This window comes from Periophthalmus magnuspinnatus, chromosome 19, assembly GCF_009829125.3.
Source record: "Periophthalmus magnuspinnatus isolate fPerMag1 chromosome 19, fPerMag1.2.pri, whole genome shotgun sequence".
Taxonomy (NCBI): domain Eukaryota; kingdom Metazoa; phylum Chordata; class Actinopteri; order Gobiiformes; family Gobiidae; genus Periophthalmus; species Periophthalmus magnuspinnatus.
The window spans coordinates 2,959,511-2,980,705 of NC_047144.1; the positions used below are offsets into that span (position 1 = coordinate 2,959,511).

At 43.9% G+C, this 21,195-nt stretch overlaps 2 protein-coding genes across 2 annotated transcripts; one reads left to right on the forward strand and one right to left on the reverse strand.

The window, feature by feature from the left end:
* The first annotated feature begins 1,271 nt into the window (after positions 1 to 1,271).
* LOC117387608 (alpha-N-acetylgalactosaminide alpha-2,6-sialyltransferase 1-like) lies at positions 1,272 to 8,337 on the forward strand. The gene is made up of 10 exons (XM_033985146.2): positions 1,272 to 1,292; positions 2,378 to 2,536; positions 3,470 to 3,662; positions 5,026 to 5,194; positions 5,708 to 5,867; positions 6,332 to 6,470; positions 6,629 to 6,732; positions 7,216 to 7,299; positions 7,374 to 7,473; positions 8,006 to 8,337. The coding sequence occupies exons 2-10, from the start codon at positions 2,436 to 2,438 to the stop codon at positions 8,249 to 8,251; spliced, it is 1,296 nt and encodes a 431-aa protein (XP_033841037.1). The 5' UTR covers positions 1,272 to 1,292; positions 2,378 to 2,435; the 3' UTR covers positions 8,252 to 8,337.
* Positions 8,338 to 9,582: 1,245 nt separating this feature from the next.
* LOC117387609 (alpha-N-acetylgalactosaminide alpha-2,6-sialyltransferase 2-like) lies at positions 9,583 to 19,586 on the reverse strand. Its single transcript, XM_033985147.2, has 11 exons — positions 19,046 to 19,586; positions 17,156 to 17,345; positions 16,894 to 16,936; positions 16,217 to 16,282; positions 15,502 to 15,594; positions 12,331 to 12,490; positions 11,619 to 11,757; positions 10,975 to 11,078; positions 10,824 to 10,907; positions 10,646 to 10,745; positions 9,583 to 10,029 (listed from the first exon to the last, which is right to left on the reverse strand). The coding sequence occupies exons 1-11, from the start codon at positions 19,144 to 19,146 to the stop codon at positions 9,631 to 9,633; spliced, it is 1,479 nt and encodes a 492-aa protein (XP_033841038.2). The 5' UTR covers positions 19,147 to 19,586; the 3' UTR covers positions 9,583 to 9,630.
* Positions 19,587 to 21,195: the final 1,609 nt, after the last annotated feature.

The window sequence follows — 21,195 nt, forward strand, 5'->3', positions numbered from 1 at the left end:
AGAAGTACTCAAAATTGAACATGTTCTTGTTGCTGTTGTTCTTCTAAAAAATTGCACTGTGGCCTAGACAACCCAAAATGTGTCGTCCACAGATGAGGACACCAGGTCTCAGGAGGTTAAGCTCAGATTGTGTTAAAATAAAGCTCAGATTGTGTTAAAATAAAGATCAGATTGTGTTAAAATAAAGATCAGATTGTGTTAAAATAAAGCTCAGATTAAAGTCTAATTTGAGTAACAAACTTCAGACAGAGTAGAACCTCCACTTATCTTCACACAATCCCTCCTCTTTAATGCCCTACAGGAGTAAAATAAATACTCCATGTCTGTCCACGAGCCGTGACGGTGATGAAAAACCATCCCTGACTCAGAAAAGCCACAGGAGCAACAAGTTTCACACGTTTCACTGCTATGACAGAGCGCCCCCTTGTGGACAAATACCAGAACTAACATTTAAAAACACTGTTGAAACTGGAAACATGAGGCGGTCTGGTGCAGTAAAGGAGATTATAATCGTGTGCAATGGTCACAATTATTTAGAAAAATGCCACAAACGATTCATTGTGAACCTTTTTATCGTGATTAATGATATGATCGAACATCGTCTCACCCCGAGTGTAGACCGGGTTTATGGAGAATATCTGTAAAGATCCACAGGAAACAAAAAAACTGGAGCAAAGATGAACGTCTTCTCTGTAAATGCAAATACACCAAAGTGAGATTACACACACACACACACACTCACCCCTCTGTCACACACACACCCCCACACACACACACACACTCACCCCTCTGTCACACACTGTCAGTTCAGTTTTGGCCTTGGTACTACATTAGAGCCATGTGAGGATTATGTATGTTCCACAGTGGGGCTTTACTACATAAACTGAAAATGATAATCTTATGAATTTTACTTTAAAACTCACTTACTTTTCTGCTCTTCCTGTTCCTTTCTCTGGTGCTACAGCCAAAAGAGTCCCCAGGGCAACAGCGACTCATAAAGAAGGTTCTGGATCAGACCAAGTTGTTCTGTGGAGGGGCGTCTGCAGTCGCTCCTTTGATTAAATCTGTTCTGCTTTAAACTTTTTTCACCTCTGAATGTGTAAAGATTTATTTTATTTGCACTGTGTTGAAAACGTGGATCATCAGTGCAGTTCTGTGAATGTTTAAGTTGTAAAATGAGATCTCTGCTCCCTGGCGCCCCCCCGTGCTCCGCTGTGGTAGCGTCCGGGTGATTAGCGCCTCTATATAAGTCTGTGCGCACGTGCCGCAGTGACACGTGGAGGAAACAAACGGTAAAGTGTCTGTCATTTTAAACTTTCTCCTCAGTGGAACTAAAAGGAACTGTAGTCTGTGATTTTACAGTTTATAAAAAGTAAAACAAGAAAGTCACGTGACGCTCCTGCTGCTTCCCGATTGGATAAAAGAACCAAAACACCAAATTATAACATAAATAGGTCATCGTGTCCAGTGTTTTTGTAATTAAAAATAAATGAGCATTACAGTATTTATCAAAAAAAAAGTTATATTTAATTTGAAAATATTTATGACATTTAAAATCTAAATGTGACACACAGTTCCTTTAAGCGTCAACAGTACAACTTTGCTGCTTTTCTTCCACTTGCTTGTCTCCACGGAGATGTTATTACTCTCCCTGGAAGGTTCCACAGTAGAGCTTTAATCTTATGAATCTCCATGGAGGCCAGGTTACAGGTCAGATCCCTGGAGAGGCGTCCCACTCATAGTAAGAATGCATGTTTTTCAGTGTATTTTTAAGCAATGAAACGTGTAATTAAATAAATGTACGATGGGTATGTTTGATGCCATATTTTAGATTGTAGAACATTCCCAGACAGTGTGATGGCGTCTCCGTGGAGAAAAAAGGAGGTGGTACCAGAAAAGTTACACAGTGCAGATTTAAACGTACACATTTTACTGTCCATGGCAACGCCTGATTTCTGCCATGTGTGTCCATGAAAAGCCAAGAAAAATGCAAAAAAGGATTTCAACAATACATTTACAGGTGAGAGCGACTAACTGAAGAACTCTTGGCTAATGCTAATGCTAACGCTAATGCTAATGCTAACTAGCATGTGATTAGTGTTATTTGGGAGGGACTTGTTTAACAGCACAAATCAGATCAGCTGTTGTAATTCCAGCTAAATCAGTTGTTTCTCGTCAGATTGTAATAAAACAAAGCTCAAATTAAAAGTCTGACAGCGCTTCAGACAGAGCAGTGCCTCCAGTTAGCGTCACACCTCAGGGATTGTTGATGACATCAGCCGCAAAGTGCTTTTTTTTTTTAAACTAATGTAGGCTGTTGTTATTATCCCCCAAACATTAAAAAAAAAACGTAAAACATGCACTTTAACCCCGTCAGGTGCAGTAGGGGGTCAGGAGTACCTATCTGGAGGAACCCTGTGCTGCTGTAGGTCGTCATGGTGAAACACATGTACTCTCACATCCTGCCCCTGATCTGCACCGTCGCCGTGGTTACCGTGTTCTACGTCACCTGGACCGACCGCTCGCGAAGCAAATGGTGAGAGTTTGGAGTTTGAAGCATTTACCGCAGACTGTACGACTCGACTGGGGGACGTCACGCATCACTCCGGGGGTGTTCTGCATGTGTGTCTATTGGCGGAATGTTCGTCAGTTTCCATGGTGACGCCACGCACACATTCGCAAACACGGACAAAGTTTTTAGACCGTCTTAAATCTCAAGAAGAAAATACAAAATGGATTTAAAACGGCACATTTTCAGGAGCCCGTGATGAATCCGAGCGTTCGTGGTTCAACAAAAATGTGAGAGTAACAACTGAAAACCTGTTGGCTAACGCTAGCTAGCTTGTGACTTTAGGGTTATTTGAGAGGGACTTGTTTAACGGCGCAAATCAGCTCGTTGTAGTTACAGCTAATTCAATTATTTCCGGTCAGATTTTGTTGAAATAAACCTCAGATTAAAGTCTAACAGAGCTTCAGACAGAACAGTGCCTTCGGTTAGCGTCACACCCCCAGGGATTGTGGATAACATCAGCTGCAAAGTATTAACAGCGTTCAGCACTAGCCAAATTAAGCTGATCAAGGCTAGCAGTTATAGCGGCGAGTTCTGTATTTGAAATTCCGAGCGTGCGCATCACAGCAACCAAAGAGCCAATCAGGAGCGAGGTTGTTGAAGGTAACGCCCCTTTCTCTGCATCTGATTGGTCTGTTATTAATGTTCATGTCCTCGCACCAGGGTCATGGATAAAACGGATATTTTAAGGTTAGAATGACGAGCCTGACACAGAGAGGGGCCACTTTTTAAACATTTTTTTTTAGAAAGAGTAGATGGAGTCGCGCAAATGTTCACTTCCTATTCGAAACGCGGCAGCTAGCAGGTTAGCATCCACTTACACATGCCGTCTGTAGGACTTTTTTGATTCCTTTTACGTTTGCTGGCGTGTTGTGTAACTCTGAATCATCCTCTCTGCAGTTTTCAGGAGCTAAGGTGGGGTTCTGAGCGGTCCACGACGGCTCCTCCCACCACGACGGCTCCTCCCACCACGACCGATCCGCCCGGCCTCACCCCCATCCCCATCCTGTACCACAAGAACTACAGCAAACTGCCCGAGTGGGACTTCGACGATACGTACAGGACCGACAGGCGTCCGCACAAGACGACACAGGTCTGTCCTCCGCTCGCTCTCGTCGCTCAAAGTCTCATGGGAAGTGGTCCATGAACGTCGCCGCTAAAGGCTAAACTCACGACATGCGCGGTATTGACGTCCATGTTTAGACGTTCAGAGTCACTTTTACTGAAATAGAAAAACATAAAATAAACAAACTATTAAAATTCAAATTAATTAAAATAAAGACTAAAATACTTGAGTTTGTGGTGTTGTTTTAATATTTATTATGCTTCAAGTTTAGCATTAGCATGAGCGTTAGCATTGAGACACAAACATCCCTTTTTCTAAACGCAGAAGAGTCCTCCAGTGAAATATAAAGTTTATTTGCGTCGTGTTTAAAGATCAGACGGAGCTGCAGGTCGATGTCGCTCACAGCATGTTAAATGTTTTTGCGAAGAGTGAGGTTTCCCATCGAGAACGGAGCCAAGAAAGAAAATAAAACTGCAGAAAGTGCCTTGAAAATAAGCGATTAAAGTTTTGCTCAGACCTACACAAATCACTCCTAATGCAGCTTCAGGAGAGGAAATGATGAGGAGGAACAGCTGTCACGTGGTTAAAGCTGATTTTGCAATAGGTGCGGTTTAAAATCCTGGTTCAGATCAGGAGGAGCAGTGGGTACTCTTGGAACTACTCTGACATATGTTAAGCCTCGCATCCTCTTGGCTCGTGTCCCATCGGAGTAATAAAACGTATACGAGGCGGCAGACGAGTGTCCTGGTCCACCCTGAGCAAAGCCAGAGTCACGTCTTCTGTCTGTTCTTCCTTTTGGTTGAGCCTCGGGGCGGCTCATTTCAGCTCAGTGGAAAAGTAAACTTCAATATCATGTCTTTATCTGTTTATTTACATCGCATTAACATTCAGAAAGTTTGATTTGAAGAAGCTGCTCCCATACTGGAAGAATAGGACAAATAAGACTCTGAAAAACATTTATTCTCCTGTAAACAGCCTACAGTTACCCAACTTAAGGTGATTTAAAAATGCTGTGTTTTTTTATTATTTATGTTTTAGCAGTGGTGGATCAAGTACTCAAAGAACAAAATTAAGTAAAAGTACAGATACAGAGGGAAAAAAACACCTGGAGGGGCGTGAATGGGAAGAACGGCCTTGATCTGAACCCGGCGGTGTTCTGTTATTGGACTTCTGTCTTTATGTTGCGCGCTTTTTAATAAAAGTTAGCATTAGCTTTGAGATGCTGTGAGCTAGCTAGCATGCTGCTGAGCACAGGGCCTGTTCCTACTTAGGAGCACCTCGTTGGATGATTACTCTACTGTTTTAGGTTAATTGTAAAGGCATAAAACTCACCCAGAAATTGGTAGAACATGCAATAACCACTGACAGCAGTGTGTTCTGTGTCCTGCAGAAATGTGACAGCAGTTTGTGGAGGAGGATCCAGTCGGAGCCAGAGCTGAGAGACAAGTTCATCCCAAACATTCGAATGTACGTGTACAACGGCAGCATCAGCATGAGCGAGTGGAACAGACTATCACACTTCAACAACCCCTTCGGCTTCATGGACTACAGCCACCAAGGTCAGTCCTGCTCTAGTCCTGCTCTAGTCCTGCTCTAGTCCCGCTCCAGAGTCAGTCAGACCAAGGCCAGAGTCTGGGCCCAGCTCGAGTTTAGTCTGACTTTAAGGTTAATTTTAAGTTGCACTTTCTTGTCCGTGTGAGGAAATGTGTCCTCTGTATTTGACCCATCCTTCAGAGTCCTGACGGGTTTAACCCAGAGACAATCTTAACTGGAGCATTAGACCCATTGTGCATGTTTTAGGTTGACGGGGGAAACCAGAGTGCAAATGGAGAACATGCAAACTCCACACAGACAGGCCCAGGAGTCAAACCTGCACCTGCTGTAAACCCTGTGCCACCAGTCCTGCTGAAATGCTGGTTTACTCCGGATATATTTCTGAGTTTGGTCATAGTTTAGTCCTACTTTTGACAAACGTGTGCAAATGCGCCCTCATTACCCAAAGGAAGTTATGGAAAATGGTATTATGAAACTCCAAAACATTATATTTGATTTGTTTTTTCACTCTTTCTCAGATGTGATTTCCGCTCTGAGCCTGGTCCAGAAGCCCAAGGAGCCTCTGCTGCTGCCTAAACCAGGCAGAGACTGCATCACCTGTGCTGTGGTCGCCAACGGAGGAGTGCTCTGGAGGTCCAAGAAGGGAGCAGAGATCGAAAGCCACGACTATGTCTTCAGGTCAGACTACTGTGGCAGAGTGGTTAGCCTGTCTCCTCTCAGTGAGGAGGTTGTGGGTTTAACACAGAACTCTTCTGTTTTAGATCATTGTCTCAATATGTGCCATTGTGTGACTTTGAATCAGATCATAACAAAGATGATTCTTCCATCTCTGTCATGTGCTTAGTCATGAGTGACAGGTGTGTTAGATTAGACCAAGACCATGACCAGATTAGTGCAGACGATTAAACCACTTAAGTCTCTAATCACTCAACAGTATCACAGGACAGGTTTTACTGCTCGGGCTCTGCTCCTCGGGCTCTGCTCCTCGGGCTCTGCTCCTCGGGCTCTGCTCCTCGGGCTCTGCTCCTCGGGCTCTGCTCCTCGGGCTCTGCTCCTCGGGCTCTGCTCCTCGGGCTCTGCTCCTCGGGCTCTGCTCCTCGGGCTCTTGTCTCCTTCTGTCTGATTTGTTTTTTTCTTCTCAGGGTAAATGGAGCAGTGACAAAGGGTTTTGAGGAGGACGTTGGGAATCGTACTGACGTCTACGTTCACACGGCTCACTCCATCACTCAATCGGAAATTGTGCTCCGGAGATATCACTATGAACGAGCTCCACATGACCAGGTTTGGCGGGTTCAGTCCTGGTTTAGTCTTGGTCTAGTCTTGGACCGGTCCTGGTTCAGTTCCAGTTGAGCCCTGCTTTAGTGCTAGTTTAGGCCTGTTTCAGTCCCGGTTCAGACTTGGTTTTATATCTTCTGCTCTCGTGTGATGTTGTTTTCCAGGGTATAAAGTACGTGCTGATCCCTGAGGGCATGAGAGACTTTGAATGGTTGACTGGACTTTACAAACGAGAGAGACTCACCAGTGGATATCTTAAAAATTGGCGGTAAGAATTCGACTGGCTGAGGTGGAAATAGTTAAAAGACCAATATTCTTGTTATTGGCCTTTAAAAATGCTCTTGATGCTCTTTTAATACAACAGACATCAGGACTCTACAGTATTTTTACAATCCTGGGAAGGCAATTTAATGGCAGACTTTTACCTGTGACGTATCAATTCTGGGAAATTCCAAATTGTATGTTTGATAAATCCTCACTTATGCAAGTGTGAATAAGCTCAAAAAAGTAAATTTTGCATATGTCCTTTTATTTTATTGGGAAAAATCACAGATTTTGAGATAAATCAGTTTGAAATGAGAAAACTCTGACAAATGGGTTCATTAAAAAAAAAAAAAAAAAGCCAGGTCATCAAGTGAATCGTGGTGAATAAACAGGATGCTCTGAATGTGTTTGGACCAATAAAATTTTCAAGTTTTTATGACAATAACAGTGTTTGTTGAGGTGAAACTGTCCCTGTTCTGGTCTCTAGTCCCTGGACTCAGTACTCGGGTCAGTTTAACGAGACGCGCTTCTATGTTCTGCACATGGACTTCCTGCGATACGTCAGAAACAGGTCACTGTCACTTTAACTGTGACTATTGTAGCTATAACTGTGGCTCTGCTCTGACCTGTGACCTCTGACCTCAGGTTTCTGAAGTCATTCAAACTGCAAAACGATACGTGGGCCATTTTCCGACCGTCCAACGGAGCCTTCATGATGTTCATGGCTCTGCACGTGTGTGATACGGTGAGACTTTGTATTTCTATAAATCAGGAAGCACGTGGTTAGCATGCTAGTTGTTTTCATTATCAATAATCGCAGACATCATTCCTCAGTCGTCCAGTTCTGATCCTACAACGATTTGTCCAGTTGACAGATTTAAAGTTCGTTGTTTGCTGATAAATGCAGACCACAGTCGTTAGCATTTGACTCATCCGTCTGTCAGAAATGTTGAGGACAAAATTCCTTATGGGGACAATAAAGTGTACCTTAAACTCCCCCCCCCCCCCCCCCTCGCTCTCCTAAAGGGGAGAGCGAGGGGGGGGGGGTCTGGAGGACTAAAGGGGAGAGCGAGGGGGGGAGGAGAGGCGGGGTCTGGAGGTATATGGGTCAATGTGATTGGTCTAACTCGTATCCACAAATCTACAAACTCCGCCCCTGCAGTCAGGTGTTTGTGATCAGGGCAGAGGTGAGTGATGTCATGTAGTACTTGAAATCACTTTATACCACGGTTAAAAACATAGTATAAATAATAAGTAGCGCCATTTATCTTTTGCAGGTGGATGCGTACGGATTTATAACTGAAAATTACAAACTATACTCCAACTATTACGTCGAACGTGGCGCCAAAACTCGCGTGGTGTTCTACGAAAACCACGACTACCCCCTGGAGATGGCGCTATGGAGGAGGCTTCACGACCTGGGCATCATTCACCTGTACCTGGGAGAACCGCGAGAGACCGAGAGAACAGCGCAACCAACGACCAGCGCGAACGCAACGCACACCAAAGGAAAGAAGTCGTAACATGAGATTCAGAATCAGGCGGATTTTACCGTAAAGATCAATGTGAAGTTTAATTGTTTTGTTTAATAAAATGTTATTTAAAAAGCTTTGGGGTCACTGCTCCTGCTGTGAAATGTGTCCTCTACATTTGACCCATCCTTCAGTGTCTCTGGGTTAAACCTGTCAGGAGCAAACGCTGTATATAAATGGACATAAGTACCCGCTAGCCGCCTCGTTCAAAACAGGAAGTGAGCATGTGCGCGCTTCGCTTCCAGCTCCAATCGACAAATCTGACAGCAGCACGCACTTTTTGGACTTAAATGTTGGTTTTAACCTGCTCTACATGATCCCGGGTTTTTTTATTACACGCTATTGTCTCCGTGAATCAAGATATAAACGAAAATAACAGACAAATCAGGCGCCTTCTTCCCCAGAGGTCGTTCTCGTTAGCGTTAGCAACAGGTTTGATTGACAGCGTTGCTAAGCGCCCGCTCCCTGCTAAACCAGAGGTGCGGGCGGGAAGGGGCGTTACCTTCCACGGCCTCGCTCCAGATTGGCTCTTTAGTTGCTACGATACGGTCAGAAATCCAGATTAGCCGCTATAACTGCTAGCCTCGTTTGACTGGAGTCGAACGCTGTGGGTGACGTCACGCTCAGTCCACTTCTATATACAATCTACGGTCGGGAGCAGTGGACCAGATCAGCCAGGACCCTGGTGAGTACCTAGCTGGAGGATTAGCCTATTATGCCAAAACAAAGAAAGTTTGATTTATATTAGCTGGAAATGACGAGCCTGAGCCCTGTTTTGTGGTTTTCTGTACATATTTAATACAAGACCACGTAACTTTCTAAAGGTGGTTCATCGCCCGCATGATTCCATGGAAACAAAGTTAAAACCACACTTCGGAACATTCTCAATGAAGATAAGTTTTATGCAATACTGTGGAATATTAAGACAAAGGGACAACAAGGCCCTGAGTGCTGTTCTGACCACTGCTTTGTGCCGTGAGCACTTTTCTGACCACTCCTGAGCTGTGCTCTGGGTCTGTGAGCGCTCGTCCTCCTGCTCTGAGCAGAGTGTTAGTTTGGTCACAACCCCTGCTGTTTTTTTGAGGAAATTATTAAAATACCAAATTCATTTAATCAAAATTAATAACGTTCACATTTTGTAAATGTTACATTCCCCAAATTACCTCATAATTACTCAACTCATGATTAGTAGTTTTAAACTCCTAATTACGAATTTAAAACTAATAATTATTAATAATAATAATAATTATTATTAGAATAATTTAATATAATAATAATTTCGACTTTCTGTGGGGCTTTTATTTATTTTTTCGATGGCGGAAACGGGCTTCCATAGTTTTGACTCATCAAGTTTTTGTAGTGTTAGTTTTCTATGTGTCTTTGGGAGGGCCCTGTGCGTCCTTGGGAGGGGCTTGTGCATCCTTGGGAGGGGCCTGTGCGTCCTTGGGAGGGGCCTGTGCGTCCTTGGGAGGGGCCTGTGCGTCCTTGGGAGGGGCCTGTGCGTCCTTGGGAGGGGCCTGTGCATCCTTGGGAGGGGCCTGTGCGTCCTTAGGAGGGCTCTGTGTGTCCTTCGGGGGGCGCTGTGTGGGCTCTTGTGGTTTTCCCAGGTACAGGTTAATGATGCCCAGGTCATGAAGCCTTCTCCACACTGTGCTCTCTAGGTTGTAGTTGTGGTTTGCATAGAACACAACATGAGTATTCGCTCCACGCTCAAAGTAGTAGTTGGAGTATTTCTTGTGATCTTCTGTTATAAATCCGTACGCATCCACCTGAAACATAGAAATTGTGTAATTTAAAGGGCCCATCTATTTTTCTGTTCCATGTTTTAATGTTTCTTCATTACGAACAAACCTGCAGTTGTGTTTGTAATGTAGTCAGTATAAAAGTGTCGACTAAATATTGTTAACCTCCTCTAATCTGCTTTTCTACCCATGAAAGTCACTGCACGCTACTGCTTTTAAAGAAATAGTATTTATACATATAAACAAATTAAATCTACTGTTTAATACAACCTCCTTTTAACACCAGGCTCACGTCTGTGTCTGTGTCTTTGTACTAAACTAATGCTGTGAGTCTCTGTAGTATTTTTGACTAAGGCCGTTTCCTGAAGCTGTGACATGTTCTGTCTCATGGTCTGATTTGAGTGTATATTTTGTTCCTTTGTTGTGAAAAACATGCTAAAAGTCCTTAGGTTAGCGAGGTTACTACATGTTTAGCTCCTCCCCATCTGTGCCATGGTTGCCATAGTTACCACTCTAAATATCCAGGATTCCTCACGTTTTCATGGATATTTAGAGTCATGTAGACGTCATCTCCAGAGCACTGTCTTAACTGGGACACTCATGAACGCACTCACTGATCGGTTGCTGTCAGTGTCGGTCTTACCCTGTCGCAGAGCTGCAGAGCCAAGAACATCATGAAGGCTCCATTTGTGGGTCGGACGATGGACCAGTATCCATGGTTCAGTGTGGGGGACTTTAGAAACCTGAGGGTCAGAGGTCACAGGTCAGAAGTCACAGATCAGATTCGATTTAATGAATTTTAGAGTGAAAGTGACAGTGACCTGTTTCTGACGTATCTCAGGAAGTCCATGTGAAGAACGTAGAACCGCGTCTCATTGAACTGACCCGAGTACTGAGTCCAGGGACTAGAGACCAGAACAGAAGTCAGGACTAAACCAGGACTAAACCACGTCTAAACCATGTAGGACTTACCGGCTTCCTTTATATGATCCACTGGTGGGTCTCTCATGTTTGTAAAGTCCAATCAACCACTGAAAGTCCCTCAAGCCTTCAGGGATCAGCACGTACTTTATACCCTGGAAAGCAACATCACATCAGAGTTTGAAGATATAAAACCAGGACTGAACCAGGACTAAACTTTGACTAAAACAAGGACTGAACCAGGACTAAAACCAGGAATGAACCAGAATATCATAGACATAAATAGACGTGTCCACTGATGCTAATGCTATCATCCACTTAGCAAGTTCGGGAAGATTTTGGAACATCATAAACGTGTCATTTGAGATAACGGCTAACCACGTTTCAATGAGATTTCTGAACTTGTGTGGTTCTGGTGAGCATCAAGTGGCACTAAACCTCCTCTTTTACATGTGACTGTGAAGAGACCAGATAAAAGACATAAACATCATGAAATAAACATGTTATGTACTGAAACAGGGAGACTGGTTTCACCATTCACTTGTATGTGAAGGAGAGTTTGAATTGACGTAACTCTGGGAGCATCAGCTCCAAGTGATTGAGTTGTAGGAATGGGAACATTCGGCCATAGACAGACACGCAGAAGCCTCCAGCGCGATGTCACTGCAAAGTATCAATAGTTTGTGTGTGCGTACCGGGTCATGTGGGGCTCTTGTATAGTTGTATTTTCTGAACATCCATTCAGACGCAGTGATGGAGTGAGCTGTGTGAACGTAGACGTCGGTGCGATTCCCAACGTCCTTCTCAAAACCCTTTATCGCTGCTCCATTTACCCTGAGAACAAAAAAACTAATCAGACAGGAGAAAACAGGAGCAGACGGGTGCAGAGTCAGAGGAGCACAGCCAGAGGGGAGGAGAGGAGTATAGATTTAAACCAAGACTACCATGCCAAAGCAACAAGGACAGAATCAGGCCTGGACTTCCTGAGTCTAGAACAGGACTAAACCAGCTCTGGGTCCATCGCCCCCATAACATGTTTGATTTAGGAATCATTACAGCACAGGTCTGATATCTAAGGCCCAGGGAAAGGTCATGTTGGCTTAAATAAATGAGGAAGAGCATAATGAAATCTGTGAGTTTGTTTTTTTCAGTTGGTTCACTCAGATGGAAAATCCCCAATGTCCAGATTTGTTTGCAGAAAATCCGTCAAACAAAGAGAAGGATTAAGGTATTACAATTACTGCATCATTCAAACAGGAACTATGGGGTTTGGCTCTAGTCTGGAGACTAACTACTCTGCCACAGTAACAAAGGGAGAACACAACACTCCACTCAGAGAGATCAGGAGTCTAACCCACAACTTCACTGAGAGGAGACAGGCTAACCACTCTGCCACAGTAGTCTGACCTGAAGACATAGTCGTGGCTATCAATCTCTGCTCCCTTCTTGGACCTCCAGAGCACTCCTCCGTTGGCGACCACAGCACAGGTGATGCAGTCTCTGCCTGGTTTAGGCAGCAGCAGAGGCTCCTTGGGCTTCTGGACCAGGCTCAGACCGGCCATCACATCTGAGAGAGTAAGAGTAAATATTCAATTCAAATATAATGTTCATAATAACAATTTTCCCTCAGGTGAGGGTGTCTGCCCTCAGTCGTCCAGGTGTGATCCATAGCAAAAGACAGTTTAAATCAGTCAACTGGACAAATTGTTGTAGGAGTGAAGACATTTGGCTGCTCATCCAAGCCCCTTCTTCAGTTCTGGTCAGATTGCTGGTGGACACTGTCCATCCATGTCCCCAACCTCCACTGGGATCAGGGAGAAGCTCTCCTGAAGGTGTGAGTTGAAGACCCCCCTGACGCCGCCAGATGTTCCCAGCAGACCCTCACGATACGCTTGGGACTGCCAGGTCTGTCCGACTTTCTCCTCCGCCAGCGGATCCAACTCACCACCAGGTGGTGATCGGTTGACAGCTCTGTCCCTCTCTTCACCCAAGTGTCCAAGACACACAGCTGGAGGTCAGATGACACGACAACAAAGGCCGTGTCCCAATTCGCCAAATGCACCTTTTGAAGTTTCCCTTCGAAGTACTCTTCAAAGTGTAGTTTGAAGCTTCTGGGCGAGAATGTGTCCTCCTCAGTGTAGCCGCCATCTTGCTGAAGTGGGACAGGCCTACACCACGGACCGCACTTCCACCGCTGTCTTTGAGCGTACGATATGTACATTACGTACGTTATTTTTCATTATTTATTATTTAATAGAAGAAAAGTCGAGATGTCGTCGTCACAGCCGTTTCTTTTTTTTTTTTTGATTGAATATCAATAGGCAAATATAACGTTCAAGGTGATTCTTTTCTCAATTGTAGCTACTTCATAACTTAAACAAAATAAACCTTGTGAAAACGTAATAACAGAGACAGAGGAAACAGTATCATTTTCACATTCATAGTCTATAAACCAGAGACACTGATTAGTTGTACATAAAGTGGGATATTGCAGTTTAACGATTCGGTATTTTGTCCAGTGTCTACACCACTTTAATAACAGTAGAGGGCACAAAAGAATTTGAATTTGAATAGCTGAATAGCTGAGGGCACAAAAGAATTTGAAAAACGATTTGTTTTCCTTATTGGAGCATATAAAAGCAGCTCCCTCTGTTTAACCCCTGTAATGTTTGAGCAGGTTTGAACAATGTTTTGCAGTTTGTTCCTATCCTTCAAGGACAGAGACTGAAACCAGCAAATGAAAGAAAAAGTGAGCAAACTCTCGATAAAAGAACAATAAAAGTTGTTGAGAATATCTCTGTTTACATTAAAAGAGTTCAGTTTTCTCAACAGATACATTCTTTGCAGCCCTCGTTTAACAATGCTTTCAGTGTTTAGATCAAATCTCAATCTGTTGTCTATCACGGTGCCTAAATACTTGTAATTATCGACAATTTTGACAACATCTCCATGTATGACACTGACACTATGAGAAGGTGCACGTCTAAAATCAATAACCATATCCTTCGTTTTGGCGACATTCATATCCAGGTAGTTGTCCTCACACCACTGGACAAACTGCCCCAGCGCAGGGCCATGATTTATCTCAGATCCTGCAAGTAGCGACACCAGGACCGTGTCATCCGAAAATTTAATGAGGAATCTGTTTTCATCTGAGGATCTGCAGCTGTCCGTGTACAGAATAAAAAGAAGAGGCGACAGTAGACAACCCTGAGGAGATCCAGTGTTAGAGATGGAGGGAGGAGACATTTGTCCATTTACAAGGACACGCTGGACCCTGTCAGTGAGAAAGTTTAAAATCAATAAAAGAAGCTGATTTGGTAAATTAAAATCCACAGCCAATCTTTGAACCAGGACATGGGGCTGCATTTTGTTAAAAGCAGAGGAAAAGTCTGCAAATAAAAGTCTCACATGGGCTCCAGTGTTTTCAAGATGCTTATAGACAGTGTTCAATAAAAAAAGCTTTGCGTCCTCCACTCCTTTCTTAGGCTGATATGCAAATTGCAGTGGATAATAATAATAATGGCTTACACTTGTAATGCGCTTTACAGTCTTGTCAAAGCCTCTCAAAGTGCTACACTATTGTCATTATTCATTCATTTCCACACTTGGTGATGGTAAGCTACTATTGTAGCCACAGCTGCCCTGGGGCAGACTGACGGAAGCGAGGCTGCCAATCTGCGCCATCGGCCCCTCCGACCACCACCTATCATTCATGCACACACCACTTTCATACTAGGCAATGTGGGTGAAGTGTCTTGCCCACTGAGCCACTGTCGCCCCAATCCAGATCCAGTTTTCCTTCAATTAAAAACAAAATGTGAGTCTTTAAGATCAGTTCAAAACACTTCATAACAAGTGATGTGAGCGCCACCGGCCTGAACTTACTCAACTCCTTTGATTTGTTTGATTTGGGGAGAGGTATCACCGTTGATGTTTTCCACAGAGTAGGAATTTGACAACAATCAGCGCACATTTGAAACAGTTAAAACAAACACACGGTAAAAACAACACTGAGCTGGGCGGCACAGTGGTGCAGGGTGCGCCCACAGATGGCAACAGGACCCCGGGCCTTCTCTGTCTTTACCTTCCTAAATAGAGCAGTGACCCGATTCTGTGAAATCACAATATCATTTAAGGGTTTAAGACAATTCCTACAATCAGTCACATTTTTCAAGACATCCCCCCTTTCAAAACGAGAGAAAAAAGTATTAAAAGCACTTGGCAACTCCTCCTCAGACACACCCTTTACGTTACAAGTTTCCTGGCCTCTTTTTGGTGGCCACATGAGGCCATGTTCTTAATACCTCGCCAGGCCGCTTTAAGATCCCCACTGCTGTACTGGGCTTCCACTTTGTCCTTGTATTTAAGTTTGGCCTTTCTTAGCTCCCCTTTCACTTCCCTAGAAATTATCTTTCTGCCCAATTGGTTCCCAGTACAGTAGATCACTTTATTTTATATTTATAATTGATTTAAGATCTTTAGTTATCCACGGTTTGTTATTTGGATAGATCACCACATTTTTAGATGGTATGAGCGAGTCAACACAAAAAGTGATGTAAGAAGAGATCGATTCACATGCGTCATTAAGATCATCCGACGCATCAAAGAAACAGTCCCAATCCGTACATTCAAAGGAGGCCTGAAGTGTGGCAATGCTGTGGCAGGCGCCTGAACACAGGGATATACCGCGGCATAAGATATCCGCAGTAGGAGGATCCCAAAGAAGGAAGTGGCAGAGACTTGTACGCCCCACTCATTGTACCATAACACAAATCAAGGGTCGTATTCCTCTGTGTTGTGGTACACGTAACGTACTGTTCGTATGTCTTAAAAGTTTCGTTCAGACGACAGTGATTAAAGTCCCCTAGAATAAATTTTGGAGCGTCAGGACAGATTGTGTCAAGGCGGTGCGTGACGTCACCAATCAGCTGTGCAGCAATTACAAGATTACAAGAAAGCCTACAACTCAATGCCACACACATGGATCACTGAATGTCTGCAGCTGTATAACATCAACAGAACTCTAAGAGCCTTGATTACAAACTCAATGAGGTTGTGGAAAACCACCCTTGAGGCCCATGGCAAGCCACTTGCACAAATCTGGCATATACCCACTGCTGTTCTACATAGGTCTGAACTCCCTCAACCAAATCATCAACAACCTTGTCTACCAACCCAGGAATGAGGCCTCACATACTCAGAATCATTAGCTGGCCAAAGGAGGAGATACAGACCACAGATGTTAAGATCCGAATGCTCCTGACCATGCACGGTGGGTTCCATCACAAACCCAGCACCCTGAGACTGTATGCGAGCTGTAAGGTAGGAGCCTGAGGACTAGTGAGCATGAGAGCCACTGTCCAGGACAAAACATCCAAGATCCATAAGGACATCAAGGACAAAGCCCCAACAGATGACATGCCGATGTCTCCGAGGTACCGTCATGGTGGTTGATATCAAGAAATCCTACCAATGGCTTCATAGAGCTGGTCTGAAGGACAGAGACACTCATGCTGGCTGCACAGGAGCAGGCCTTGAGCACTAGAGCAACAAAGGCCCAGCGCCGCCACATTAGACAAGACCTAAGGTGTAGGCTGTGCAAAGAGGCCCCTGAGACAATCCAGCACATAACAGCAGGGTGTAAGATGTTAGCAGTTAATCATACATGGAGCGGCATAACGAAGTGGTGGGCATAGTGTACAGAAATATTTGTGCAGAGGACGGACTGGAGACCCCAAGGTCAAAGTGGGAAACACCTCCAAAAGTAGTGGGGAATAATCGAGCCAAGATCTTGAGGGACTTCCAGATACTGACAGAATGGTGATGGACCAACCGGACATTGTGGTGGTGGATAAATAACAGAGCAAAGATGTTGTGGTGGACATCGCAGAACCAAGTGATGGGAACATCAGGAAAAAAGAACATAAGAAACTAGAGAAATACCAGGGGCCCCTGGTAGAGAAATACCAGGGGCCTTCTCCTGGAAGGCCTTCACCTTCCAGGAGAAGGCCTGGAAGGTGAAGGCATCAGTGGTGCCTGTGGTCATCAGAGCACTCGGGGCAATGATACCCAAAGAGGAGGAGTGGCTACAGCAGATCTCAGGAAAAACATCCAACATCAGAGAGAGAGAGAGAGAGAGAGACAGACCTGTGTCATCCTGTGTTGGTCTTGTTCTATAGATATTCAGCTGTATAAATGTATAGTTGTATAGATGTATATATAAACAGACCTGTGTTGTCTTGTGCGGACGCCTGTCGGTCCTGTACTTATCGTCGAAGTCCCACTCGGGCAGTTTGCTGTAGTTCTTGCGGTGCAGGATGGGGATGGGGGTGAGGCCGGGTGGATCTGTTGTGGTGGGAAAAACCATGGACCACTCAAAACGCCACAGCTGTGAGATAGGTCTATAGAAGACTGGGACACTGCAGACAGAAGGGTAAATAGTTCATATATTTTTACTTAGTGCACCAAGATCTCACTCTGCTGTCAGACTCTACAGTGAACGATGTTAGTTCTATTCATGCTCCACCTGTACGATTCATGTGCAGGTGATGATCCTGGTGTTTTTATTTCACTATTTTGTCCATAACTCAAGATATGAACATTAATAACAGACGAGTGAGGCGCAATCTTTCCCCGAGGTTGCTCCCACTAGCATTGGCAAAAGGTTTGAAGGACAGTGTTTTTAAGCGCCGGCTCTCTACCAAACCAGTGGTGCAGGCAGGAAGTGACATTATCTTCAAAAGCCTCACTCCAGATTGATTCTTTGTTTGCTATGATACTCGCGATTGGAATTCCAAAGATGGAACTCAGCTTCAAATTGGGCCCTATAACTGCTGACCGCGATGAGATTCTTTTGACTTGAGCACTAGCATTAGCATTAGCGTTAGCCAACAGTTTTTTAGTTCGTCACTCACTTTTTTGTTGAAAATCAAACCGTGAATGAAATTATGCTTCTGTTTTACCATTAATGAATTGCTTAATGCTTATATTGTGTTAGGAGAATAACCAGATGTGATGGAAAACTACAAGTCCGTAAAGTAATTGAACTAAGGTAAATAGTCAACAGATGGGTAACCTAAAATAACAGAAAGGCCGTGTGAATGTGGGGAGGGGACTATGATGTTGTTCTGCTGACAAATAAGGGACATTGCTGAGGAATGTCAAGCTGTTAATAAAAAGGCTGGTTTGAGGCGGTGTAGAAGACAGAGGAGACTTCGGGGAAGACGTCTGCGTAGCCTCTCTGTGCTCCTTCCCCCAGATCCCCTCTGATCAGAGTATGAAAGTCTAATACCTGTTTTGAGTCTTTTTTGGTAAACCAACACGTCGAGAACAGAGTTTTCTTGACGCAAACCATGAACGTCCGTATTGATCACAGGCTGTTTAAATTCATTTTGTATTTTAACTTGAGTTTTCAGACTTAATCTTAAAACTTTTTGGGCAGTATTTGCTAATGTGTTGATTAAGTCACCATGGCAACTGCTGAACATTCTACCATAAACATCCATGTAAAACTTTGCAGTGATAATAACACGCTTGAGTACTTGTATTTTTCCTCCCATAGAACGTATTGTAAAAGCAGCACTGCCATTACAATACAGTCTGTGGGAGGAAAAATATGCAGTATGAACAATGTGTATCCAGTTTAAAATACAGCAGGTCACACACACTCATACACCAGTGTACACACACACAGAATCACACCACCAGTGTACACACACACAGAATCACACACCAGTGTACACACACACAGAATCACACTGCCAACCTGTGGGTCAGTGGATCTGTCTGATTTGCTTGATTTGCTGCTGTAGTGATAATACAACTTTGTCTAAAAAAATGTTCCACAATATATGGCTTTACTAGAAAAGTAAAGTTACATTTGTTCTGAAATTTAATTAAATCGAATACAATTAAATTAAAATCAAATCCTAATGTACAAATAGTTTTTACATGATCCATGTGTAATACTTAATAATTAATTAATGTCCTAAACCCCACGCCCTTCTTTATTTACGCTCATTACAGTGAAGTCCTTATAAAATGCCACCAAAAAAGCTTAAAGCAACCGAAAAATAACATGAAATAAAATAAATAAAATACAAAATTGAATTAAAATCACCTCATGCATCCGGACATACTGAGCCAGGAGATGTATAAGATGGTAACCAGGGCGGTTAAAAGAAACACAGGGCGAGCGTATGAAGCAGCCTGCCTCGCCATGTCCCTCTGCCTCCTGTGTCTCTGCTGTTCTGAGCACGACACAGAGCACAGGTGAGGACAGGTGAGGTGGAGGAGACACAGAGAGAACAGGTGAGCGTGCACGAGAGGAGGAGGGAGAGAGGGGCGTGTACGAGGAGCAGGAGCGTGCACGAGAGGTGTGTTTCTCGTGTTTGTTTGTTTATTTTATTTCCAGCGTCAGTTGTGCCTTGTTAGGATGAGCAGCTTGTTCATAAAAGACATTAAACATGCTCTGAATTCATAAGGAAAGTGAGGAATAACTTTGGATCACGACAAACTCTTTGAAATGAACTAGTTCTGTTTTTCATTTTGTTTTTAAAGCTGCCAACCGTAAGTTTATTTGACTCATTTTGACCAGTAGACGGTAGATGTGAAACCGTCACTTATCCCCTTAAAAAGTATTGAAAAAACATTGGGCTGGTTTCAACTGGGACACATGGAAAGTAGGGAGTATGTGATGAGATGAAGGCAGGTTTAGACAAACAGCAGTGGAGTTGAGTACTTTCTTAATCTCAAATGGTCCAATAGAGCGGGGAGTAAGTTTCTTTCTCTGCGATAGAGCTGCAGATTATCATTTACTGATGGAATTGCAATGACCCCTTCTCAGGAAATAAAGGTGGTAAGTATCTGAAATATTAAGAGTGAGACAAGCCAGTGGCAGATAAGGTAAGGCTTATGAGCATACTCCACACATGCAAGATGACTACTCCAACTGCTCGAATCCTGGGCAGCAGCACAGCAGAGAGTTGCTTCAGGGTTTTGGTTTGCCCTCTGACACTGGCCATTAGTCTGGAACCCAGAAGACAGACTCACCTTGGCTCACAAGGCTTGACAAAACCTTTTCCAGACTCTGGAAACAAGCTGGACCATGGTCAGAAAGTATATCCAGAGGTGTCTCATGAATACGTAAGATATGTTGGACAAGCAGATCTGCAGTTTCTTGTGCCGATCGAAGTTTGGCTAAAGCAGCAAAATGGACTGATTTGGAGAATCTGTTAAAGATGGTAAGTATTACAGAGTTACCTTGGGATTCAGGTAGATCAAAGTTGAGTGGACTCTGGCCCTACAGACTTGAACTCTATCTGCAAATGGATGTGCATTAGTCCTGGACACATCAGCTGCCTGTCCCTCCACCCCTGGGAGTAGATCTTTCCTTCACTGTGGTTGTCCTTCAGGTTTCTCTTTTTCCCACTGGGTTTTTCTGAGTTTTTCTTTGCCGAGAAGGAGGGTCTAGGGTCTAAGGGGATGTTCTGGGACAACGTGTACAACGTATCTGTTTCTCTTTCATTGTTGATTTTGTAACTTTCTAATGGTTAAATCAATTCTCATGTTCAGCCCTAAGAGACAACTGCTGTTGTGATTTTGGGCTTTAGAAAAATACATTGAATTTAATTGAAAGTTGAGTGCAGTATGAGACCAGGGGCAGCTTGGGGCAGAAGGATGACACAGGCAACCAGCTGGAGGTCAGTTGGTGGATTTGCCTCAGTACAGGCAAAAATCTACTCAAGATATCTCTCGCCATCAATGGCCACCACAAATGATGTCAAAGCAATAGAAGTTTTCATCGATTCCCATGGTGACAGACAAAGCGAAAGGGGGGCCCCTACACAGAGAAAAAGCCCGCACCGACAGGAGAGGAAGATGGGCGAATAATATCTGCTGTAGAGAGTCTTAAATGTAGCAGAGACATGAAGAAAGCAGAAAGGCACCAGGAAGCAAGTCCATGGCACAGTCATATGGGCGACGCAGCGGTAAAGAGAAGGTACGGACTTTACTAAATACTTCCTGAAGGTCATGTATTTACTTGGAACGTTGGACAGAACAGAAGGTTCGAGTGGCTCAGGTGCAGCTTTGGCTGAAGGGAGTCCTGACTGCAAACATGACAAAACGAGTTCCAACTCAACACTTTCCCTCACACATGTTTGAGTGATGCTACATTATTCTGTCTACATCTCCAAAGCTCTAAATGCTCTGTTCCACCTTGTGATGTCATGAAGTGGTAGTGTTCAAGTTAACTAAGGTTTACCTTTA